This window comes from Equus asinus, chromosome X (assembly GCF_041296235.1).
Source record: "Equus asinus isolate D_3611 breed Donkey chromosome X, EquAss-T2T_v2, whole genome shotgun sequence".
Taxonomy (NCBI): Eukaryota; Metazoa; Chordata; class Mammalia; order Perissodactyla; family Equidae; genus Equus; species Equus asinus.
In genome coordinates, this window is record NC_091820.1 from 29,912,837 (window position 1) to 29,933,237 (window position 20,401).

Genomic DNA, 20,401 nt, shown 5'->3' on the forward strand with positions numbered 1-20,401 from the left:
GTGGGGAGGGTATTCCAGCAGAGGAAACAACCTTATTGGAAACACAGAGAAAACACTTTCTGTAAACAATGAATAGAGGGGTGTGTCTGGAGTGTGTGTTTGTGGTAGCGAACGCAGGGTGACATACACTGAGAAATACAGGCAGACTTTGTTGGGCAGTTTTGTTTTGCTTCTTATTGTACTGGGAGCCATTGAAGATTTCTGAGGGGCATGGGTCAAGTGAGTTCTAGAAATAGAAATCTGGAGATAATATATTAAACAGATAGGAAGGGCAAGAGAGGGCAGTTAGATCTGAGAGATCATTTAGGGGCCTTTAGCAATATTCTCATTGATCAGTTCTCAATATTTGTTTGTGCCATTTCTTCCAAAAGCAGACTCTGAGAAAGAGTTTAATTGCAAGTAGTTTATTTGAGAGGTGATCACAGGACCACTCAGAGAGAATGAGGGGAAGTCAGATGCTGAAGGGAGAAAGTCAATAAAAAGGGTGAGGAAGTTGGGGTATTTATCCACTAACTTCCATCAATTATTAATTAAAGTTTCTCTTAGGAAAGATTCCCATGGCAGTGAATTCCCACTGGAAAAGAGTCCCAGGAAACCACTGATGTGGGTGGAAACTGTCTGCAGAGGGAATTTTATTGGGGCACTGAGAGCATATACTAAAGTGGGTATCATGGCGTATCGATTGGTAGGTAGAAATTTTGAGAAATGGATGAATTTGGAATTTTCACAGCAACCTGCAGTGAGCTACAATCATGATTCAAGTGTGCCTGTGAGGAGGTTTGAATTTGAATGCCTATTTGGATAATGCAACAAAATGTTAAGACTGATCATTCTAAGCGAGAGTGAAAGGCTGACCAAACTAGGCCAGTGATAGTGGGTGAAAAAACAGAGGGGCAGTTTCAAGAGAAATACAGTCATACGTTGCTTAGTGACAAGGATGCATTCTGAGAAATGCGGTGTTAGGCAATTTTGTCATCGTGCAAACACTGTAGAGTGTACTTATGCAAATCTAGATGGTTCAGCCTACTATACACCTAGGCTATGTGGTACCACTCTTATAGGACCACCGTCATATATGTGATTCACTGTTGACCAAAACAGCATTATCCGGAGCATGCCTATAAAAAGGGAAACTGTTGCTGTAACAGTTTGGGTTTCCACAGAATCAAAGTCTGTGAGATGGGAGATTAGCATTCAGGACATTTATTAGGGAATGTGTTGTGCTCAACACCTCTGGAAGGAGAGGTAAGAAAGTATATTGGCCAGAGGGAGAAGTTGAGCTTCCAGACAGGCCCAGTGAAGGCTTCAGTCAACTCATTGGGGCCTCTGAAGCTAGTATGGTCCTTCAGAGTTGTCCCAAGTTGGGAGCAGAGGACTGGGCCTTTATACTGCTGTGTTGATCAGTCATTGAAAGTAGGCTGCATGTGGAAGGAGGTTTGAACTTGAATGGGTCATTTTTCTTCGAGTCAGGCAATGCCTACAGAGGACTGACCTGATGACGGTCATCTTCCAGCATCTTCCAGATGTCGTTTCCCAGTAGCTACAGAAATAAGTTCTTCATTCCTGAAAAGGAATATGGTTGATGCAGCATAGTGTCCACCACAGCTGCATTTGATGAAAATTGGATATGGAGAGAGAAGGGGGAAAGGAGGGTCAAATGTACTTCTGATACTAAGCAACTCTGAGGAAGGTGGTACCGTTAACTGTGAGAGAGAAACAATCGGTAGGATAGATTCACTAGTTAGGAAGGGAAAGCCCAGTTCTATCTTGATTTGAAAATTATCTTTTTATGTCAATAAATTTCAGAAAAATGGAAAAATGTTGAATCAGTCAACCTAGATATGAAAACATGTAACCTAAAAGGGAAAGAAACAGACAAACAAAACCAAACAAACAAAAATATCATGCGTTAAGGCATGGCAGAAGTAATGTGTTAATAACTGAATGCCTTAAAACATAATGGCTTAATTCTCTCCTTAATAACCAGGAAATAACCTCTTTAGTCTGGAGTGCAAAGCTAATATTACTGTCTGTTATTACAGGATTGTATGTAATTGTACGAATGCAGTAAGGGCCTGTTGCCTATTTGTATTAGTGAAATATGCAACTAAATCTCCATTTGTCTCAGAGGGAAGCTTTATTTTTTGCATAAGAGTAATATTTCCATAAAGATGATTAGGCCTTAGTGGTCAGCATATACTTTAGTAACAATAATCCTTAAATTAATTTTGATTGCAATAACATAATGTGATTCACAAATATCATTTAGAGATGGCTATAAACATGCATGTTCACGACATGGAGCAGTTCACTTCTAATAAAGCACTAAGAAAATGAACTTGTCCATGTAAGAATTAAAGTTGTATAATTTGGTATAACTTACATATCACTTTTTTTAGTAATTAGCTCTAGTTGCTCTTTAACACTCTACATGGAGCACATATGTCTCTGGCATAACTGTTCTGAGTCCCTTGTGAGGATGTCACACTAATCAGCTCAGTGCCCTCCAGTTCGTGAATATCAGGGTCATAGTATAACCTTTAAAAGCACATTTTAATAACAGCAAACAGGTGACTGTCTAAACTTGTCGGCATGCCTCTAGGGCCCCCTGTCTATGTCTAGAGCTATGAAGGTAAATAATTAGTTTGGGGTTTGGTGGTCCAAAACTATAATGTGAAATCTTGGCCCCAAATCACGCAAATGTGGGTTCTTCAGCCGAGGACTTTTTCTCTGATTCCCAGTTACGGCCCCAAAAGTGAAGACCCCAGGCCACCACAGAGTAGCCTGTGTCACAGAACAAATGGCATCTCCAGTGATGACTCATTACACTGGATTCCTGCGTTCTCAGTTTGTATGTGTGTTTAACTTAAAAGTTTTGGTTGGGAGGAAGTTCTCTGAACATCACTTCCAACATATTGTAAAATGGCAAGCCCTAAATATTTTAAACATGTTTTATCTATTCTTAACTAGTGCAGTTGATTTTTTTTAACACAAGTAGAGGACTTCATAATTATCTCTTATGAATTCCTACTTGTGAGCCACAAACATACCTTCATCTCCAGGGGAAAAGTCTTTAGAATTCTAAGAATCATTAATGACATTTGTTTGTAACCAAAGAAGGAGGGAACTCAGGTAGTTGAATATTTTACCTTTGTCCAAGGAGTGATGGAAGTACAATAGAGAAAACTATTAACGAGGATTGTTTATTGAGTTATGAGTCATTCAAATGTATGAACAAAAAATCAGGCTGAAATAATTTAATATGTTGATCATGGCCTAGTGGCCTAAAACGATCTCTAAATTTTACACAAGACTATTTTTACACCTAAAACTAACGCAATGTTGTATGTCAATCATATCTCAGTTAAAAAAATAAGGAAAATTTTCATATAGCATTTACTTAGAGGGTCAAGTCTCTAGATGTTACAGAATACCACGTGGACACGGTTCATTGCCGTCACCAAGGTGCTTTAACTGTTTATTCCACGTTAGAAAACTAAATATTGAAAATACACATTTAAAGTGATTTACAGTCATATTAGTAAATTTAGTCTCCACTCTGAACATTCAAGATAGAGTAATCTGAGATTCTTATTTTCTGTGACCCTTGGTAAGCCGGTAGCTCCCGAAAGGAGGTGACAATGATCGGTTTTGGTGCAGTCAACAATTACCTTGTATTTTTTCAATAGCAAATGAAAGCGGGTTTTTTTGCTTGCTGAAAAGTGATTGTATTCATTCAGTTCAGCACAACTGTGAATTATAACTAGAATTCATTTCTGAAAATTTGCAATTCAGAAGTCTGTATGCTGGAATGTCATCTATTATGACATTGACACCAGAAACCCTCGTCTAAACAATTGCAAACAAGCTTTCAGTCAGCTTTGCTAAGACTTTTTAAGATTTCTTCTCAATAAACTTCTACTGAATGTCAAAACAAAACGTTTAATGTGTGCACAATAAAGTTCTTATGTTAGGCCTATGTTTAAACAAGATAGAAATAGTTTTTATAGTTGGCATCCTGCTACTCTCTGAAATGATATGCTATGCAGAAAGATATGTATTACCAGTTGCCATCTTTGAAATACAGATTCAGTTCAAAATTAGATTTCTAATATTGTATGTCATGAAAAGCACTGCTTGTCACGTGTACTTTCAGAATGTGATGCTGAGTAAACATAGTGCTATTTAAATTTGCATTTTTCATTTAACGCTTGGGCAGTATATTCATGCTAACCACCACGTTGAAATGGCAAAATTGCACATCTTTCGCTTTGCTATTTTCTATTTTACTGTTATTATGTTGCAAAGGAACACGTTCAGAAGTCAAATATGACCTCAACTTCCAATTATATGATTCTCTGGTTGTGTGATCTTGGTAATATAATTAACCTCACTGAATATTAGATTTCTTACATGTAAAATATAGATAATATTTGACCTTCTAAGGCAGTTATGAGCATTAAATTGGAATATATCAAAAGTGCTCATCCAGTAGCTGTTCAGTCAATGTTTATCACCCTGTTTTTTACCCTGAGGAAGATTTGCCCTGAGCTAACAGCCATGCCTGTCTTCCTCCTTTTTATTTTTTTTGTATGTGAGCCACCACCACAGCATGGCTACTGACAGATGAGTGGTGTAGGTCTGCACCCAGGAACTGAACCTGGGCCACAGAGGTGGAGCACACTGAACCTAACCACTCCACCACCAGGGCTGGTTCTATCACTCTTATTTAATATAATAACTCCCATTTTTTAAAATTTCCTAACATGATATGGATATATGGGGGTATTTGAAGCTTTTGTCCCCACTCTGTCCTAGTTTATCTCAATGAAAATGCCAGGGAGGATGCTATCCAAAGCTTGGCTGAAACTGAATTTGGATCTTACTGGCTTGCTCCCACCACCATTGTGAACTGCTACATAGGCATAAAAGCATAAAAACTAGTCGGATGGCCCTGGTCTTTCAAAACAAGTGTTGGTTGCTATAAAGCATTTACATGCTCTTTTGGATAAAAGAAATGGTTTCCAAAAGCAGGGCCTTGAGGTGCTGCAGAGAGAATAAATTGGGTTTGCTAGGATGCTCTCATGGTCTTTTGGGCTCTCTTCTTTGCTTTTAGCATCTCTGCTTTCCCAGGTAGCGGGTGCTCTGATGTTTCATGATAGCTTTGGCCACCTGCATGGTATTACCCTCGAGGGCTTGTGAGTGCTACACCTTTTTCCTGCCCCTTGACTACAATATCAAAATAAGTGTTAACTCTAGTCTCAAGCCCTACTTAGATGATTGTCTACAGATAAACTATTCATGTCAATAGATCAATGAGTGATGACATATACTGCAGTTTCTGCCTTTACACAAGGTGATCTGTCCTTTGACTGTCAGGCCAGCATTGGCCTCCAGACCAACACCCGGCAAACAACAGCAGCTATCCAGTGAATATTGAAGGAAGAAACAATACACTTCAAAAATAGTTTCTGAAGTATTTAAAAAATTGCTTAGTAGTGCACTAATAGAAGTGCGGTAAAATATGAGAATAAGGAAGATTTACAAACTTAGAGAAAAGCATGAATTTGAAAACGGCACCTCTTCTGTCAAGCTGAAGGAAGATACTCCTGCAATTTCATTGTTTACCATGAGGCCCACGTTTAATTGGTACAACACTCACTTGTAATTCTTGATTATGTGTTAGAGACGTAGTTCTCCTTGGGAATGCAAGGCAGGCTGTAGATCTTCTATTGAATATTAATTCAAGTTGCTTTTGGAAGAAGGCTCTAGTGGCTTCTGAATCCACCCATGATATTCTGGTTAAAATCTTTATATTTGAATTTTGGGTTACCAGGATATATATAGCATTGTTAGTGCGAAGATAAAACTTTCTCTGTGTGTGTGTGGGTCCTGCTTTAACGATCAAAAGAATTTTTGTATTTTGTGAGGAGTTATTGACAGTAAAGTGAAAATATGATTTGGCATGTTATTGGCTTTGACATAAGAATCTCAGATAGAGGGGTTTATTGTAAACTATTTATTCATGCATTTTTGTGAAATTTTTCAAATTTAAAGCACCCTTCAGAGACACTTTCCTAATATGTGAGGAATTAAACATAACCTATTGGAATTAGTAGGATTAGAAGATTATTCAGAAATTCTGAAACTGTAAAACTTCTTTCTTTGGCTTTGAAATATTTTCTGTTAACATGGAACTACTTCAAAAAGTTTTACAAATACTGGTGAACATTTGCCTCTGACCACTCGGCACTTTTATAGAAAGTGACCCCTCCCTTTCTGTTGCCTGGGTGGGGCCTAAGATGCTACTTAATGCTAAAATTCATTTGTATCTCATGCAGAAATTACTCATAGGAATCAGTTTAAACTAAAATGAAAAAAATAAATGAAGGCTTTACAGGAAGCCACCTTCACAGTGAGGTGAATCCCAAACAAATGAACGAAAAATAGCATTCGATGGCGGTGAAACATACGTGACCTTATGGAACTAAAAGGAGATGTAGATAAATATGTTAGATAGATAGATACCTAGGTAGATAGATAAAAGTCTTCTGGGCATCTCAATATGATGGCTTCATGAATTATGCTGCATTAATTATCTTGCACGTGCTATTGCCTGCTGCAGGAAAGATACCAATAGGTGGCTGTGAACTCCACTTACAAATCCTGCTTCTACAATCCTTCCGATTTTGGGTGATGGTTCTCAATTCCTATCACTACCTGCTGAGCAGTGGTGGGTATAATAACATGCAGTGTATATTTTTAACAGCTTTATTGCCACGTAATTGACATACAATAAACTGTATATATTTAAAGTATGCAGTTTGAGAAGTTTTAACATATGTATACACCCATGAAACCGTTGACACAATTCAGATAATGAATGTCACCTCAAAAAGTTTCCTTGTGTTCATTTTTAATCCTTTTGCCCTCTCCTCCCCTCGTGCCCCAAGCCACCCTTGCCCTAGGCAATCATTTATCTGTTTTCTTTCACTTTAAGTGCATTTTATAAGATTGTATATAAATGAAATCACACAATGTACATCGTTTTCTGACTGTTTTCTCGTGTGCAGCATAATTATTTTCAGATCCATCCACACGGTACATGGATCAATACTTTATTTCTTTTATTGCTGAGTAGTAGTCCGTGGAATGGTTATACAGTCATGCGCCACGTAACGATGTTTCAGTCAGCGATGGACTGCATATGCAACCATAAGACTGGTACCATGTAGCCTAGGTGTGTAGTAGGCTATACCATCTAGGTTTGTGTGAGTACGCTCTGTGATATTCACACGATGACGAAATTGCCTAACAACACATTTCTCAGAACATATCCCCATCATTAAGCAAGACATACTGTACCATGATTTATCTATTTACTTGTTGATGGACATTTGGGTTTTTTCCCCATCTTTTGGTAATTACAAATGAAGCTGATATGAGCATTCATGTGTAAGTCTTTGTATGAGCATATACTTTCATTTTTCCTGCGTGAATCACTTATGTGTGGGATGGCTGGATAGTATGGTGGTTGAATTTATAATGTTTCAGGAAACTGCCAGACAGTTTCTCAAAGAGATTGTTCCTTTTCCCATTCTCACCAGCAATGTATGAAAGTTCCAGTTTCTCTACATCCTTGACCATACTGAGTAGGGTTAGCCATTTCAATTTTATCCATTTTAATTTGTGTGCTGTGCTATTACAGTGTGGTTTTAATCTTCATTTCAGTAATGAATAATAATGTTGAGCATCTTTTCTTGTGCTTGTCTGTCATCCATATGTCTTCTTAATTGAAATGCCTTTTCAAATCTTTTGCCTACTCCCTCTCCATTAGATTGTTTTCTTATTGTTGCATTTTGAGATTTTTTTTAAAAAAATATAATCTGGATACATGTCCTTTATCAGATACAGGCTTTCAAAAGTTTTCTCCCAGTTTATGGCTTTCTTTTTAATTTTCTTAACAGCATCCATTGAGTAGCAGAAATTTAATTTTTTTACAGCTTTATTGAGGTATAATTGACAAGTAAAAATTGTGTATATTTAAGATGCACAATGTGATGATTTGATTATGTATTCATTGTGAAATGATTATAGAAGTTTTGATGAGAACTAATTTTGAGGAAATGCAATTTATCGCTTTTTTCTTATATGGATCAGGAAGGAACCATGTGGTTTTAATAGCAATCTAGACTATCACTGCTTTAACATCCTGCCCCAGAAATGAAAGCATGATTCTTACTAAAGTTACAACATAATCAACCATCCTCTACAACACAAATCTGAATCCTGTAGATGTTAATAAGCCTTCCCTATTGTCTGTGGTGTCTTCTGTTATACTCATGTCAAAAATGTGTTATAGAAGAAACAAGCAGTATAATACCACAAAAAAAATGGAGCCTATAGGACTACAGTTGGATGCTAAACTACTATACATTTTATCATAAAAATTAAGAGCCTAAAAGAGTGGGAGACAAGAGCCATATTATACGCAGAATAAAGACAGATGTGGCTATAGCACCGATTTCTTAAACTCTCTTCTATATCAGCCACATAATTTTGTTTGTCTGCCTTGCCTTTTGGTCCCCTAATGAAGGGGAAATAAAACAAAAACAAGAGAGTTAGAAATAAGGTTAAAATGAAGGAAGAAAAAGATAGAGGAAGGTGGAGGGTTAGCAGAGGATTCCTTAGGGTTTCATCTTTAGTCTTGCTGTTCAGATTTTATAGGGTAGTATGATAGAAGACAAACAAAACAATTGAAATTCATTTGATCATGTGTAATATAATGTACATAGAGCAAATACTTATGAAAAAACTTCTTGACGGAATTAATGTGCCTCTGAGAAATTCACAAGTTGATAAAAGCCCAGCCATATGGAGATTTTTCTTAGTATTATTGCTCATTAGCAACAGGGAGAGATGAAGCACGAAGCCAGTGGAGGGAGCAGGGTGAGTGTGAGGGGGCCAAGTGCCAAGAGGTCAGAGACCTTGCCAGATTTAACTGTTGCCATGGAAACTTGCTTTTAGAAATTTTCTAAGAGGTGAAATAGTTTAGGTGATCAATGAGCAGTATCTGAGACCTATCACTGTTGGTCAAAGTAAAGGTTTTCTAAGTATGTGAATTATTTTGCTATTTTTCCAATCAAAAGCCTGTTTATTCTGTGGTATCCTTGGTGATATTTAGACATGATTTAATGTGCCATTTCCCATATTCTATGTCAGGGAAATATATATGTCTTTGCCACTTAATACCTGTGTGACCTGGCATAAGCTACCCAACCTTCTCTATGTCCAGGTTGCTCAGCTTTAAAATGAGCCTAATGAGTAATTAACTCATGTTTATTAAAAGAATTAAATAAGATAATGAATGGGAAGCATTTAGCATATGCCTAACAGAGCAGGCATTAAATAAATGGTTTTTCCAAAGAAAAACTGTTAATATAAAATTCCATTACTCAGTCTTTAAACTTGAGTCTGATATTTACATTTTACAAGATAGTATGAAATCAGGGAAAAATTCCTAATTTTTAAAAAATGACATACTATGAAATCCTTGTTTTATTGACTATTGAAAAAAGCATTTTGAAAAATCAAATGCTTAGAGTGTTTAACAGAGAAAAAAACTCCATTTCTCAAAATAAAAGCTTGTGCTATTGAAAATATAGCAGTTATAATTACTATTTCTATTAGGTTTTTTTGTAACACTCTCTTCAGACAAACCAAAAATCTCCATTATGATTTTCTTAATCAGTGTAATTTTACGTTAATCTCCAACAAGATGTTGTATCTTGGAGAGTTGCTTTGGGTCACTACTCTGATATCTGTTATACCTATAGTTTTTCCAAAGCAGTCTGGTAATTTTCCTATTACTCTGATAAACTCAAGCACCAACAATCAAACTGTTATTTATTTTTGTTTCTTTTTGGATTCGTTGGCCTTAGCCAGATCAGAGAATATAGGGGACACAGTAATCACATGTACATATAGTGTGGAAAAAAATGATCATCTTTTGAAACATATATTTTTCTCATAATCATTATTTCCTGCATTTGATTGGAAAGTTGACTGCTGACAGACTGCTGAGTCTAATGCTATTCTTTGTAACAAGTTTACAAGAATTTGACTGCTCTCCTCTTCTACAGTAGCTAATTAATAACCAAAAATAAAGATGCAATTAAAAATGTAATTATTTAGAAATAAAGTTAAAATTATATTGCCAAGGAAAAGATTTTCGCTAGAAAAAACTGTGTATAAATTAGTGGCATAATTCTGACTAAGATGCATTGCTTGAAAGTGTTCTTTCAATTAAAACATAAGCTATTAAATAACCTGTAATTGTTTCCATAGTTTCTTCACCCATTGCTATTTTTTGAAGTAGATACTTAATTTCTCATTCTGGTCTGTAATATATGGTCTTGTTACACTCACATAGGGCTTTTGAATTGTTTTACAAACGATTGCTCAATTTCTATGTGTTAAGGGATAATAAAAATGTAATAATGTTTAAATGGATGTGTTGGAGAAAAAAATTATGGTAAATATATAAATAGACTGAAATGAGAAAGAATGGAGAATATGTATTTTTAATTCTTGAGATTATTTCATGGTATTTGGAATATTGATTAGGTTTCCTTATTATTCAGTGCACACATGTTGTTTAACATATGTAGGTTTTTCCAAATAATGGTTTTATCTAACTGAATCGTGTTCTTAATTTCTGTTTCAAATTGTTCATTACTAGTGTATAGAAATTCAACTGATTTTGTGTGTTGATTTTGTGTGCTACCAATCTGCTGAATACAATTTTTTTGTGAAATCACTAAGATTTTCTACATATAAAATTATGTCGTCTGCTGACAAGGATAATTTTACTTCTTCCTTTCCAGTTTAAATGACTTCTCTACTTTTTCTTGCACAATTGTTCTGGGTAGAAATTCTAGTATTCATGTTCAATAGCAGTGATAAAACAAGAAATCCTCGTCTTGGTCCTAATCTTAGAGGAAAAGTGTTTAGTCTTTCACCAGTGAGCATGTTAGCTGTGGGCTTTTCATATATGGTCGTTAACGTTTTGAGGAAGTTTTCTTTTATTCCTTGTTTACTGAGTGTTTTTATCATGAAAGGCTGTTGAATTTTGTCAAATACTTTTTATCCATCAATTGAGATGATCATATGTTTTTTTCTTTCATTCTGTTAATGTGGTATATTACATTGATTGAGTTTTGTATGTTGAATCACCCTTCATTCATTCATTCATTCATTCCTGAAATGAATCCCACTTGATAATGGTCTATAATTCTTTTAACATGCTGCTGAATTTGGCTTGCTAGTATTTTGTTGAGAATTTTTGCTTCATATTTATAAAGAATCTTGGATTCTAGTTTTCTTTTCTAGTACTGTTGTTTGTCTGTTGTATCAGGGCAATGCTGGCCTCATAAAATGAGTTAGGAAGTTTTCCTTCCTCTTCAATTTTTTGAAAGTGTTTGAGAAAGAATAGTGTTAATTCTTCTTTAAATAATTGGTAGAATTCAACAGTGAAGTTATCTGCTCCTTGGCTTTTCTTTGTAGAGGGGTTTTGATTACTGATTCAATCCCCTTACTAGTTTTCTGTCTATTCAAATTTTCTGTTTATTTATGAGTCAGTTTTAGTAGTTTGTGTGTTTCTAGGAAATTGTCCATTTCATCTAGGTTATCCAATTTCTTTTGACATATAATTGTTCATAGTATTCTTTTATAATGCTTTTTATTTTAGTGAAAACAATAGTAACGTCCCCACTTTATTTCTGATTTTATTAATTTGAATCTTCTCTCCTTTTTCCTTAGCCGGTCTAGCTAAAGGTCTGACAATTACGTTGATCTTTTCAAAGAACCAACTTTTGGGGGGTTTTTTGTTATTATTTTACTCTATTCTTTTTCTCTTCTCTATTTCACTTACCTCCACTCTAATCTTTATTATTTCCTTCCTTCTGCTAGTTTTGGGTTAGTTTGCTCTTCGTTTTCTAGTTCCTTGTGGTGTACAGTTAGGTTGTTGATTTGAGATTGCTTTTCCTTTGTAATGCATGCATTTTCTGTCAGAAATTGCCCTCTTAGCACTGCTCTCACTGCGTTCCATGTTTTGTTTGCTGTGTTTTCATTTTCAGTTGTCTCAAGGTATTCTCTAATTTCCCTTGTGATTTCTTCTTTGAAGTGTTGGTTAAGAGCATGTTGCTTGATTTCCACATTTGTGAATTTCCACCTTTTCTTCTCTTATTGATATGTAGTTTCATTTCACTGTGATGAGAAAAGATACTTTATATGATTTCGATCTTCTTAAGTTTATTAAAGTTTGCTTTGTGGCCTCACACGTGATCTATCCTGGAGAGTGTTCCATGTTCATTTGAGAAGAATGTGTATTCTGCTGTTGTTCAATGGAATGTTCTATGTAAGTCAGTTAGGTCTAGTTGTTTTACAGTGTTCACATCCTCTGTTTCCTCAATGGTTTTCTGTCTAGTTGTGCTATCCATTAATGAAAGTAGAGTATTGAAGTCTCCAGCTATTATTGTAGAATTGTCTATTTCTTTTTCTAGTTGTGTCAATTTTTACTTCATATATTTTGGGCCTCTGTTTTTAGGTGTGTATATGTCTATAATTTTTATATACTCTGGCTGAATTGAGTCTTTTTTTGATTCTGTATTTGTATATATTGTGAAATGATCATCACAATAAGGCTAGTTAACATCCATCACTACACATAGTTGCAAATTTTTTTTCCTGTGATGAGAACTTTCAAGATTTACTCTCTTAGCAACTTTCAGATATTCAATGCAGTATGATTACAGTATATTAACTAGAGTCACCATGTTCTACATTATATCCCCATGCCTTATTTATTTTATAACTGGAGGTTTGTATCTTTTGACCCCCTTCATCCATTTTGCCCACTCCCTCACTCCTCGCCTCTGGCAACAGCCAATCTGTTTTCTGTATCTATGAGCTCAAGAGTTTTTTGGGTTTTTTTTTTTGTTTTTTTTTTTAGTGAATTGAATCTTTTATTAATACATACTATCTTTATTTGTCTCTTGTAAACTTTTTGGAAGTCTAATACATGAATGGTATCCAAAATATACCAAAGAAATCTTAAAACTCAACAACAGGAAAACAAACTACCCAACTTTAAAAACTGGTAAAAGATCTGAAGAGACAGCTCACCAAAGAAGATATTCTGATAGCAAATAAGCATATGAAAAAATATTTAACATCATATGTTGTTAGGGAACTTCAAATTCAAACAACGAGATACCACTACATACCTATTAGGATGGCTAAATTCAAAAGCCCTGACAACACTAAATGCTGACAAGAATATGGAACACTTGGAACTCTCATTCATTGATGGTGAGAATGCCAAATGGTCCAATGGTACAGCCACTTTGGAAGACAGTTTGGCAGTATCTTATAAAACTAAACATACTCATAACATGATCCAGCAGTCACACACCTTGGTATTTACCCAAATGAGTTGAAAATTTATGTCCACACAAAAATATGCACGTGAATGTTTTAACAGGTTTCTTCATAATAGCCAAAATGTGGAGGCACCCACCATGTCTGACAATAGGTGAATGGATAAACAATGGTATATCCATACAATGGGATGTTATTCAGTGATCAGAACAAATGACCTATCAAGCCACAAAAACAGATGGAGGAAGCTTAAATACATATTGCTTAGTGGAAGAAGCCAATCTGAAAAGACCACATACTGTATTATTTCAACTATATGATATCTGTAAAAGGTAAAAGATCAGTGGTTTGCTAGTTCCTGGGGGGTTGGGAGGAAGGAATGAATGAGTGGAGGACAGGAGATTTTTAGGGCAGTGAAACTATTCTGCATGGTAGATACATGCAATTATACATTTGCCAAAGCCATGGAATGTACAACACAAAGAGTGAACCAGAATGTAAGCTATGGACTTTAGTTAATAATGGTCTATCATTATTGGCTCATCAATTGCAAGTAATATACCATACTAAAGCAAGATGCTTATAATAGGGGAAACTGGAGGAGGTGGTACATGGGAACTCTCTGTAGTTTACGCTCATTTTTTTGTAAACCTAAAACTGCTCAAAAAAAATAAAATCTCTTAATTAAGAAAAAGAGTGTGGACTTTGAACCAGAATGTACATGTTCAAATTCCGCCTGTATTATTATGAGCTTATTGACCTTGGGCAAGCTACCGAACTTTCTTGTATCACAGTTTCCCTTCTTTAAAATGAGGTTAATAATAGGACTTACTACATAGGTATGTTTTGTAAGAATTTCTAAGTATGTGTAAATCCCCTAGAACGATGCCTGGCAAATAGTAAGTCCTACATAAGCTTAAACTAGTCATTCAATGCCCAGAACAACTGGAACCATTTTACAGATGAGGCAAATAACTTGGTCAAGGCTAAATTAGTGATAGCAGAACAAGAGTTTGAATCCAGGTTCTGTCCAAAGCCTGTGTTCTTCCCACTCTATTCCCTGTCTTTCCGTAATGTATTTGTGAATACATAGCAAGCTCCTATATAAAATAAAAAGCCATGTTCATAATAGGACATGAAATTTAACCTAAAACTTGTGACTTTGTGATATTTCAAAATAAAGGAATTGAAAATAAGATAGGAGTGACATCAGCAAGGTGGCAGAATAGGAGATCTACCACTTTAATCTCCTTCAGCAACAATTAATTTGGAAGCCATCCATGGACAATAGTGCCTTTATGGGTGCTTTGGGGTCCAGGCAGGAGATAATGAAACTCTGGTGAAGTTCAAGACCAAAGAGGGCCATTTTGAGAAGGCAGCTCATGCCCAGGTGGCCAACTTGCCAACTGTGGACCTGGTTACAGACCATGAAACAGCTCTGTCCCCTTCTGGAATCAGTTACAGTCCCATTTAGCTTTGCTCCTACCACCAGCACCATCTGCCAAGGAACCTGGCAGGAATCATGCCTGCCCATGCCCTGTGTAACAGGCCCATAGAATTCAGTCTCATTTGTGGACCCTGAAGTGATCCAGCTTCAGGTCCTCTTCGCTACCAGGTGGAAGACATACCTGTCTGAGCTCCTGAGGCAGACCCTCCGACCTTGGTCCAACTACAGATCCTGAAACAGGCCTATGATGCAGCTCCAGCCACCCTCAGCCATGGTCTGGGAACTCTCCTACCAGGAGATACACTTGTCCATGCCCTGGAGGTAGCCCCACCAACCATGGTCTGTTTGCACAACTGAAGCAGCCCTGTAACTCAGCTCCAGCCCCTCACAGCTGCAGTCTGGGAGTGGTCCTACCTGCGCAGGGACTCAGAGAGAGACATACCTGTCCATGTCTGCCAGCCTTGGTGTGACTGAGGATCCTGAAGCAGCCCTCTGTCCCGGCTCCGGCCCCTCTCAGCCACAGTCTGGGGCCGATACTGCCCACCCAGGGATTGGTGAACTGTCAGGAACCCAGTGAACTGTGAGGATCCCTCCAAGAGACCCAGAGGGTGCTACACCCAGTGTCACCAGCTGCTACCAGTGTCACCTCCACTTCACATTTGGAGACTGAGGCACACAGCCATTAACAGGCAACCCCAGTTATGAACCCAGGTGTTCCATTGTTGGTTTTAATTAGTTAAGAAGTGATCATCTCATATACTTACAATAAATATTCATAGTTACAGGATTAAATATGAAAAAATATGAGTCAATTATTTTCAAGACGTCAAGAGGAGATTGAACAATGGAAGAAGTGACATAATTGAAATCAAATAGGGAAATATATGTTAAAGCCATATATAAAGTTATAAGGAATAATAAAGATGTTGTTTTGTCTATTGGCCTGGGTTGAATTGTGTCCCCAAAGAAGATATGTTAATGTCTTAACCACTGATACCTGTGAAAGTGATCTTATTTAGAAATAGGATCTTTGCAGATATAATCAAATTAAGATGAGGTCGTACTGAATTAGAGGGTGCCCTAAACCGATATGACTGATGTCCTTATAAGAAGAGGAGAATAGACATGGATAGACACAGGAGAGAACACCAGGTGAAGATGGTGGCAGAGACTGGAATAATACATCTACAAGCCGTGGAGTGCCAGGGGTTGCGGGCAAACAGCAGAAGCTAGGAGAGCGGCGTGGAACAGATCTCCCTGAGAACCTCCAGAAGGAACCAACTCCGCTGGCACCTGGATTTCAGATGTCTAGCCTCCAGAACTGTGACAAAACAATGTCCAAATACCAATTCATATTCATACATATCCTTTAAACATACACACACAAACTCCACCCCCCCCCACAATGGATGATATGAGACACAAAACTCTGCAAATAGCTGCTTTCACTCAAAGTTATCATGGATGTTTTTCAATTCACTTTTCTTAGGTTTTTCTTTCTTTTGACTAGATGAATAGTATTCCAAGTATGTGTATATCTTAATTCATGTAACTAGTCATAAAAACTGGAAATCACATCCTTTTTTTTACAGTTATGAATAATATTGCTACAGCATCTTTGTAAATAATTCTTTGCATACTATGCTAGTTTACCTATGGGGATAAGATTTAAGATATAAGCTATTTATAGGATAAAAAAGAGAACTGGCGTGTCAAAGGGGATTGCATTTTCAATTTGGTGGATGTTGCAAAATTACTATCTAAAAAATGTAATACCAATTTTTATTCTTACCAAGAATGTCCAAGATGGGGCTGTTACTCAACACTCTCATCAGAAATGAATGTTAGCAAGAGTGTTAAGAATAACAATTTGAAAGAGTAATGGAATTTTTAGTTTTAATTCCTGGGCTTTTTGGCAGGTGTAAGTTATTTGAATCTATATTCCTATATATTATCTCTATTAAATTTTGGTATGTGTTATTTTAGCTTTAAATATTCCACCATAACTTTATCTCTTTTTTATCTTTATCTTTAATTCTCTCTAAAAATCTTAATAGTGTGACAATATTCTGTTCTTTTCCCATTTGAAAGAAGTCACCTATTAAACCTGCTTAGATCAGTGCCAGATATCTCTTTGATTTTTTTAAAAAATTTGTTTAATATCCATGAATATATTTATGCCTTGAGTCATTTTTGGTGATTTATGTTGTGCATTTCCTTCAGATTTTAGTACTGAACCTAACAAAGTATTGTGTGTGTGTGTGTAAACATACAAATAGATGCATTCACACACACACATGAGATGGAGAGAAGGCTTTTTGGAAGTTAGGTGTTATTACAGCATGTTTGAAAGAGGGAGAAATTGAAAATGCAGAAGAGAGTGGGGAACATTATAGTAGCAAGGTCCTTGTTAGACTGGAGTAGATGGGGATCGAGTGCACAGATCCAAGGGCTGGTCCCGGATTCATAGAGGAGGAAGGCCAGAAGATACAGTCACCGATGCGAAGAGTTGGTCAATGTGGTGAGGGGACTGTGAAGTTCTTTCCTGAAAGTGTCAATTTTCTTAGTGAAATAGAAACAAGATGATCAACTAGGAATGAGGAGGGAGAAGGAAGTGTTGGAAGTCTGAGGGGAAAGGAGAAGATTCGAACCATTCTCTAAATGTGAATAAGAAGAATATGAATATGGCAAGCTGGTATTGAGATATCAAGGCCAATTCTGAATTATTTCCATATGTATATTAATTTCAATGTAAAAATTAATACTAATCTTTTCTAAGTTAATGTTAGTGTAACAAAAATTCCAGATAGAGTGCCAAGTTTTGACACTGACAACTTAATATGTAATACAATTATATCTTACATATTAAGTGTTTAAAGGAAAATTCATGCTTAGGGTATTTTATAAGACAAAATAAAAAGTTTTTAAATTAGGTAATAAATAGTGTTAAAAATGATTTAGGAAGAAAATATGTAAGAACAGTCACCCAAGACCAGTAAGTTTTCTGAAAGCTGATACAGTTCTATTATTTGCCACATTTTCTTAATTATAAGAAAGCTGTTAAAAATTACCGTTTTAATGGAGATTTTGAAAATATTTCCTTGAACTTTCCATTAAATTCTTCAGTACCACCATCAGGTTTAATTCTGATACTAACACCTAGAATTTATGCTTGGCTTTGTATTTATTAGTTTCAAGCTAGAGCAACATTGATACGTGAAACTGACCTTTCATTCTAAAAACGAATCCCTGTTTAATCTGCCATCTTGTACTAATGTGTTGTAGGTACGATTTCATTTTCCGTTAAAAGCAGAGAAGATGATGATTCTGAGGAAGACTCTGATCAAGATCGAGATCGAATACCCTCCTTTCAGAAATCATTATCAGAACTATCCCAAGATTTTGAGGAGGAAGACTCAGGTAAATTTATTATTATGTGGAGTTTCACGATTAGTCTTCATAAAGCCTCATCATTCACTTTGAAATGAATAGATACTTTACACTCATAGTACATAGACAATTGTGTACTGCATATATCGGTAAGAATTTTGTTGTATTATTTCAGGATTAACTTTGTGTGGCTTACTTTCTAGATTCATACTGCTTTTAACATTAATAGATTATAATACTTCAGCTTGAAGTCTGCCTACTCTTTCATAAGTGAAAACTTTATATATATTTCCATTATTAAACAAAAAGTTACAGTACATTTCTGATAAAATGTTAATGAGTATATTATTTTAACAATGTAATATTCTTTCCTATGTCAATATAGGAGATGATAGCAATCTTTCCCATATGAAAAGAAAGTAAATGCTATACTTTTTCCCTTCCTATATTATTTGACTGTTGTTCAATACTGTATCTTTTTAGTAGAAATTCAAAGGAAAATGAGATGGTGGAGAGTTGGAATAGTCAGGGCAGTTTTCCTGGAGAATGGGTGAATGAGTTCTCTTATGGATGAGTAGCAGGGACATAAAAGGGCTTTAGAGAAGAGTGGGTCACCAAGAGCAAAGTTGTGGAGACCCAGAGGTATACCAAGGAAGAAATCTTTATTGAATGAATTTGTATTCGTCAGGAGTCTTTAGAGAAACAGACACCACCATAATATATTATATTATGGTATAATATAAATAATACAATATTATATATATACACATATTCAGAGAGAAAGACAAAGAGACATTTTAAGGAATTGGCTAAGATGATTGTGGGGACTGGCAAGTCCAAAATCTGTAGGGCTGGTAAGGAGGGAAGAAAATTAGGTAGGAGTTACTGGTGCTGTCTTGAGTCCAAATTCCTTCCCCAGGGCAGCCCAGGCAGGCTGCAAGCTCAGGCAGGGTTTCCAGGTTTCAGTCCTGACTAAGAATTGCTTCTTCTTCAGGCAACCTTAGTCTTTGCTCTTAGGGCCTTCAACTGATTGGAGGAGGCCCACCCACATTATGGAGGGTAATCTGCTTTACTCACAGTCTGCTGATTTATATGTTAATCACATTTTTAAAAAACTAGTTTCACAGCAACATCCAGACTGGTATTTAATCAAACAACTAGCCACCATAGTCCAGCCAAGCTGACACATAAAATTAACCCTCAAAGAATACATGGATTAAGATTGATATTCAGGCACTATGCAAAATGATTTGGAAAGGGAAGAGCAGTTGGGGCCAGCTAGGACACTGCAACAGAAAACTGGGTTTGAAGTGAAGAGAACAATATCTTTTATGGTGGTGATGGGGATAAAGAAATACCACTCAAGATGGAAAACATTTCAGAGATTAGCATTAGATGACTCTAGAGAGAGGAGATAGATAGAAGGGATTGGTTCCAAAATATAACAAGGTTTGTTTATGTCTTGGTGAATAGAAAAATATTAAGACAGAAATTTAGAAGTGTTGTGTCTTAATTAAATTAACATCTGTTAAGTAGAACCTGGCAACTTGGATGATGAGTCAAGTTTCAACAAAAGACTACAAGGGAGAGCCAGCCCTGATGGCCTAGCAGTTAAAGTTTGGCATGCTCCACTTCAGTGGCCCGGGTTTGTTCCCGGGTGTGGAACCACACCACTCGTCTGTCAGTAGCCATGCTGTGGTGGTCATTCACATAGAGGAACCAGAATTCACGACTATACACAACTATGTACTGGGGCTTTAAGAGGGGGGGAAGAAAGAAAAAAGGAAGATTGTTAACAGATGTTAGCTTAGAGCGAATCTTCTCCTGGGGAAAAAAAAGTGAAATAGAGGAGTTTATTACTCACAGGTCCTACAGGAGGCACGCTGCATGTCTCCAGGGGCCACACAGGGAGGTCAAGGCAGGGTGCAGGCAGAGAGAGCAGAAAAGGACCTGGGACACATGCCTTTATTAGGATCCTTGGGTGGAGTGCTTTGGGGTTCTGGGTTAAGGCCAGATTGATCAGTTCAAACCCAAAAGAGTGGTGGTTTTTGGTAAGCTTCATGGGGCTTTATCTGAGCCGTGCACTATGGGATGACCCTGGGAGGCAGGGAAGACTGCTTATCA

The 20,401-nt window shown here is 36.6% G+C and overlaps 1 protein-coding gene across 1 annotated transcript in view; it reads left to right on the forward strand.

Annotated features, from left to right (window-relative positions):
* Positions 1-20,401, forward strand: part of CFAP47 (cilia and flagella associated protein 47) — a 423,199-nt gene that overhangs the window by 294,150 nt on the left and 108,648 nt on the right. Inside the window, exon 50 of the mRNA XM_070502678.1 lies at positions 18,173-18,307. Within this exon, the coding sequence (XP_070358779.1) occupies positions 18,173-18,307 (135 nt within the window). The remainder of the gene's footprint in view (positions 1-18,172; positions 18,308-20,401) is intronic.